At 35.1% G+C, this 7,018-nt stretch overlaps 1 protein-coding gene across 1 annotated transcript in view; it reads right to left on the reverse strand.

Moving 5' to 3' along the window:
- LOC107639600 (stress response protein nst1) overlaps positions 1-4,742 on the reverse strand; it is a gene marked incomplete in the record, with an annotated part of 6,209 nt that extends 1,467 nt beyond the window's left edge. The window contains 3 exon segments of the mRNA XM_016343146.2: positions 1,275-2,362; positions 2,594-4,256; positions 4,506-4,742. Of these exon segments, the coding sequence (XP_016198632.1) occupies positions 1,275-2,362; positions 2,594-4,078 (2,573 nt within the window).

Consider the following 7,018-nt stretch of genomic DNA (forward strand, 5'->3'; position numbering starts at 1 on the left):
AAATACCATAACCTGTTAATAATAATAATAATAATAATAATAATCAACAAGTTAAAAATGTCTGATTAAAAGGACACTACAAGTTACATAATCTAGGAATAAAGATCCAACACACTGGATTCCACTCGCTTCAATTTCTATTGTGATTATTTTTCTTCTTCATCAAGTCAAAGACTACTCAACAGTTAACAACAATTTGCTACTCCAGATTATCCTCTGAAGAAAGACAGGCTGTTGACGATAACATGGATAGTTTTATAGCTAGACAATCAGCTTTGTTCACTTAGTGATGCCTATATCTAGTTGCACTTGAAATATGCCTTTTTTGTTTTCCACAACTCAAACTACAAAAAATCAGCTCCAAAAGCGCTTCATGCTTATTTAAAATGTGATGAATAATAAATAAATTTAGAGTAATATCCCAAATCAGTCTCCAAAGAATTCTAGTTGGATAATTTAATCCTCAACAAATTTTAATCACCAAATGAGTTCCTAATCTTTAATTTTGTTAGACATATCAATCTTCACGTCAAATTTTGGTAGAGTTAGACAAATCAGTACTTGCCATTATTTAATAAAGGCATAGCAGTGCCTAAGAATTTTTTAAAATTCTCATATTAGTCCCTCCATATAGTCGATCTGATATGGGAACTGATTTGTCCAATGAAATAAAAATTTGTGGACTGATTTGATGATTAAAATTTGTGGAGAACTAAAGTGTCTAAATAAAAATTAGTTAGGGGTGATTTGGAATATTACTCATAAATTTATGAATCCAGTGCTGCATTTCAAATCCTGGATGTAGTAATGAAGGATTAAGATTTGAACAAGTCATTTTGTGTATTCATAAATAGTTCAGGAAAATTTTATATGTTAATATACTCGGGGATTAGCAAGAGCTTAGCAAATTATGTTCTGTTGACTAAGTCTAGTTATCAATTAGCGATCCGTAACTCCAAAACAGCCAACTGACATGTCAGATGTTATGCAAATATTACATATACAGTAACATTTTTGAAACCACTTAAACCAGAATTTTCCCCTGCAAAGTATCATCACCTTCATAAGATGAGTCTCAATACAAACAGAAAAACACAACATACAAGCATGTCATCAATCAATCTTTGGAGGTCAGCATGAGTAAAACCAAATGAGGGGATTATCTAGCATCATCAGTTTAAACTATGCTACAAATCCAATACACATCATCTACAGGCATTCCAAATTACCTAAATAGAAGGCGATAAAAAACAAGTTAGCAGCTATTTACTCACTTGGACCAACTGTTAGCCGGAGAATCCTCAAGCACACGGCTGCTAGCAGAACCACTTGGACTCCCATATATTATTTCATTCTGAGTAGCACCCTCCTGAGCTTTAAGCCCACCGGACAATGGTGGAAAGAAAGCAGTCTGTGACCAAGGATCATAACCACTTGAACCAGGAACAGGGCTGAATGTGCCGCTACTCTGACCATTGGGAATAAAAACACTTTGGGGAGAATGGGATATGTTATCATCTTTGTTAAAAAGAGAAGCCATAGTCTTCTGAGATGACGGAAGCACAAAATCATCCTTGTTTGGTACATTTCTTTGTGAGGATAAAAGCCAGCTACCAGGGCCACCAACCAAACCTAAACCTAAACTTTCCTGACCTAGTGGAGGGGTACTCCACATCTGCCATGTTCCCTTCTCACTTGTAGCTGCATTGTCCAAAGGAAGTGCATTATCTTGGGTGCTGGGGGTACTTGGAAACCGATTAGAACAACTATGCTTCTCTCGGGATAACGGCGACTCAATTGGAGACGGCTTACTGACTTCAGAACTAGCAGTTATGTTTTTCAAAGAGTGAGGCTTTGCTACTTCCGTGTCTGCTACAAAGGCACTTCCCTTGTCCAACTGAAAATCATTGAGTGACTGGGAAACAGGCCCAAGCAAGGATACTGGATCAAATTCATTAAGTGACTTCGAAACAGGCCCAAGCAAAGATACTGGATCAGGAATATAGCAGGGATCTTCAAAAAGCTCTTGTTCTTCATGCCTATAGTCATGTGCTTTATTCCCAGCAGGTGAGAATATGGGTTCAATTGCAGGAGAAAAACCAAGACTACTACTACTAGTTGTTCCATTTGGAAATGTGGAAATATTAAATGGTGATGGAAGACCAAAGTGGATTGGATTATTAAAAGATTGTGTAACCGGTGGTGGAGCAGATAACTGAGGGCTTTTGATTTCTCCTTGAGTCTTGGAATTCGGTCTACATATTACATTCGAATTTGAGGGTTGAGGAGCAGATGAACCGCGAGTAAATAATTGCTGCCATGACATTTTAGGTGCTGACCATGGCTTTGGTTCTGGAATAACCTGCAGGGAACAGCCACCATGGTAATGCATTTTTCTTTATGGGCCAAAAAAGGGCTACATAAGATCACGGTAAATAACGAGCAATTAAGTTTTAATATTAGCTAAATTATCTTCCAGAATTTGTTCATAAACCACATGATGATAAATAAGAATATGAACAGACAAATTGTAGTTAGTTGTGGAGGCAATATTAAAGGCAGAGGAAAAGGGATAGAAAGCAAAACAACTTACAGAGTGAGTGATATTCCTATCATCTCCATTCAAATTGGATTTTGCAGCTGGACGATCAGGAAGACCAACATCTCTCCTGCTGGCAGCAGTATGAACATGATCTACAGAACTGTTAAACTTGTTTTCTTTCAAAACAGTGGTAGGAACATTAGTACCCCTTCCAAAACCAAGTGCCTTTGAAGAGGACAAAATTGTACCTCGCATACGATCAAGATATCTTGTTCCAGTACTTCCTCGATTATAATTGTTCACAACATTTTTACTATGTGCATTGTCTGTACTCTGTCCCTTGCCAATCTCTAACCCAGATTTCTGATGCTCTCTCCGATCAGTTTCACTCTTTTTATCAAAGTCCCGCTTCCGCTCACTTTCCTTTCCAGCTTTCTTTTCTAATTCTTCTACATCAGAGTTGCTCTTACTAGACCCCTTATCTTTCTCCCTTCTTTTTTCCTGACGCTTCTTCTCAGTTTCCTTCCTACTTTCTTTCTCCTTACTGGATTGTGACGATTTACTGCGATCTTTTTCAGCTTCAACTTTCTCATCCCTCAGTCTTCTACGCTCCTCAACTAACCTTGCAACCTCCTCCCTCTGTTTCCTCTCCTCCTCCTCGAGAAGTTCTTTCTCTAGCCTAGCCTGTCTTTTCTCCTCTGCCTTCCTCCGTGCTCTTTCACCTCTACTTTCATTGAGGCTTCCCCCGTTCTCACCCCGCTTTGCTAAAAGCGCCCTATGTTCAGCATCAGATGAACATTCTTCTCTTGAACTAATTCTAAAAGCCTTTCTCCAGAGCCATCTAATGCTCAAGAAAAAAGATGTCAAAAGCTTGCAAACAAAAAACAAAATACCAGAATATGACCTCTCTGTCAAACAATGCTCATCTGCAAAAACACCAGCATTCCCATTTGTCCTCCAGTTGCTTGGATTACTCGGCATAGATCCGCCAACCCAATTGCCATTCTCCAGCCAGTCCTGACTGCACATCCACCCATTTTCAGACCAAACCTTGCTATTTAATATCTTGCCACTTTTTCCAACCAAATCCTTAACTAAACCAGAATTTGAAATCCCCAACCCAGGCGGCACAGGCAAGTCTAAAACTGGTCGCTTCGAAATATGCCCACAATATGAACACATAAACCGACCCCCACCCGGGTTCTGGTCCCTATATGGATTCAAGCAGTTACGACACCGCCTAGTAGCTGTCTTCCTTAGCTTTTGCATTTCTATTGCCTCAAACCTCTTCCTCTCCCTAAGCCGTGCATTCCTCCGCACCCTCCAAGCAGACAGCTGAGGCATCAAAATCTCATACCAAAAGAGTGTAATCAGCAACACAAATACACAAGCCAGACGAGGCGAGGTAATCTCGAACCTAAAAGCTGGTGGAAGGAGCTGAGAAAGCGCCCACAGACCAATTAACGGAATAACCAACCAAGGTAGCATTGTAGCAACCCGGCGAGACCACTTCTGAATCACACAAAGTATACACATTATACTCTAACCCACGCCAATCTTCCCCGTCTCGAATCAAACCCTAAGAACAACCGAAATTCAACCTCCCAACAAAAATAAAAATCAATGCTTTCGAGAAAACCCTAACCCTACTTATCCTTTTCTTCCTTCTTCCAAATCAATATCCAACAGAGTTCAACGCAGAAACTTCAGAACCCTAAAATTCCAAACCCAAAAACACACACAAAAAACAATAAAATTTAATTTCAGAATCACTCGTGTTAGAAAAGAAACCAAAAAGTTTACCCTATTGCTATTGCGTCGATAGTTCGAAACGCGAAAACTGAAATTGAACGAAGAATTAACAATAGAAAAAAATAGAAAAGGGGAAATGATTCAGGGCTTCAGCTACAGCGATTGTGGCACCAATCGAAAGGGAAATGGAATAGGGGAACCGAGCACTTACGAATTCGGCGCCCATGGCGGAAACTCATTAAGAGAGAGAGAAAATCAATGGAAGCGAAATGCGATTGAAGAAGAAGCACCAGAGAACGGGTTCGGGACTGAGTCGACTCGTCCGATTCGGGTCGGAGCCTCCGTTCGGTGTGTTTCCTTTTTTTTAGAGAGAGAAACTGTGCGCGAGAAGAGAGAGAAAAGATAGATAAGAATAGGGAGAGCGAAGAGAGAAATGTGAAGAAGAAGATGAAGAAAATATAACACAATAACCAAAACTAAAAAAAATAAAAATTAAATTAAAAAAAAAAACAAAATAAAACCAAATCCAAATACAATAAGCTAAGGTATATGTGCTAGTGAACCCGGTTGGACCAGTGACGGTGAACCGGACTTGTCTTAATCTGCTCGTCTAATGCTAGAGTTTGTCCTAAAATGGCAAGAATGGAACTGAAGAGNATTTAATTTTGTAAAATTGATTATTAATAATTTCTCTTTAAAGCATGCTTATGTGATACATTAATCACTAATATATCCTTTATTTAATTTTATAAGTAAAAATAATTTAAAAATCACAAATATTTCTTAATTTTACATAATAAATTTAGCCAATATATTTAAAAAATAATAAAAATATTAAAAAATAATTAAATAATCTTAACAATTACCCTAAAAGATAACGAGACTCCTACAAAAAGAATTTTATCAATCTTAATTAATACTTAACGGATAAGTCAATAATTTAATATGCTATGTAAGTTAATTCTATTAATACTAAGATAAAATATTGACAAAAGAGCCTATCAATCTTAAAAAAATAAAGATCAATAGTAAAAAAAAAATTTATTGAAGGTCTCATTATTTTTAAAAGTAATTATTAGAAACCGTTTAAAACTTTTTCTCTTAATTTTTTTTATCTCTTATGGCCAAATTCTCTTCTTCCCTTCAATATTCATCTATATCAATCTTTTCATTCAAATCAGCTATTAGAAAAGGATTTCATTTCAACAGATTAATTTTTAGTTTAAATTATACAGATAAATAACATAAAAATAATACAAAAGAAAGCACAAGTTTTAGTTGAAAATATAAAAAATTTAGTTAAAAAATATACATTATTTTAAACTATACAACTTTTTACATGAAATGACACAGAAGAACAACACAAAAATTATAATTAGATAACATAAAAATTATTTTAAATTGTGAACAAAAAATTTAGTTCAAAAATATAAAAAATAATTGAACAACACGCGCGCGCGCACACATATATAATTAATATATATATATAACTTGAATAACATAGAAGTTATTTTGAATATTTGTGTTATTCAATATCTATCATAAAATAATTGTGTTTTTTTTATGTTTCTTTTCAAAAATTTGTGTTTGTTTAAAGAAATTGTGTTTGCTTCGTATGTTTTATCTTCAACATGTGTGTTTACTTTTTTAAAAAAAAAAAAATTTGTGTTTGTCATTACAAAATTTCTATGTTTAACGTTAAAAATTCTTTTGTTATTTTGTTTCTTAACCTTCTTCTTCTTCATTTTTGTTTTCATTTCTCTTCTTTATTTTTTTCTTCTTCATAAATAAAAAAAAATACAAGAACGAACAAACAAAAAAAAATACAAAGAAAAAGAGAAGGACATATAAATTCGGTTTAACAAAAAAAAAGTAAAAAACACAAGTATAATAAGATTTAGTTACTAAAAAGACTTTGTCACACAATATTTGTATTAAAATTGATTATATATTGAATCTCTCACAATATCAATAATATTATGTAAAGATAATAAATTAACAAATATATTATTATCAAAAATACTACTCTCTAAAAATTTAATAACTAACCAAATCCATAAAAATATAAACAATAAAAATGTCTTTAAACTATTTGAAAATTTGACAAGAAAAAAATATATATATTTCGATATGAAGTAAATAGGGTTAAGTACTTTTTTTCGTTCTTAAAGTCTTAGGTCAAAATCAATATCGTTCTTGATATTTTTTTATTAAAATTATCTTTAACATTACAAAACGTTATAAAATCATCTTTTTGTTCATGGACGATATTTTTCAGACAATTTTATCCTTAAACAAAAATTAAAAAAGTCTCCCCACCCTTACCACTAACCCTGCATCATCATCACCATCGCCATCAATCTGAATCTATCACAACACGAGCTACTCCTTCATCCAAACAACAACAACAACTCAGATTTAAAGTGAGAAGAGAAAGAGAAAGAGAAAGCTTGACAACAGTAACCCAATGGCAACAACAACTCAGACCAGATTCGCTTTGCCTTTTCACTTTCAGATTAGTATCTGACTTCGTCAGTCGTGCCTCCAGTCGGATCGCCGTCGACTCCAGCCCAACAGTTACCACGCCGCCTGAGGAAGAAGAAGAAGAGAATGAGAGAAAAGAAAGGGGATAACAGTGCCCGCGTAAGTCGAATAGCCGTCGTTGTTGAGCTTGCCAAGAAGAAGAATGATAGAGTAAGGAGAGAAGAGAATGCAGTGCCAATT

This window comes from Arachis ipaensis, chromosome B04, assembly GCF_000816755.2.
Source record: "Arachis ipaensis cultivar K30076 chromosome B04, Araip1.1, whole genome shotgun sequence".
Classification (NCBI taxonomy): Eukaryota; Viridiplantae; Streptophyta; class Magnoliopsida; order Fabales; family Fabaceae; genus Arachis; species Arachis ipaensis.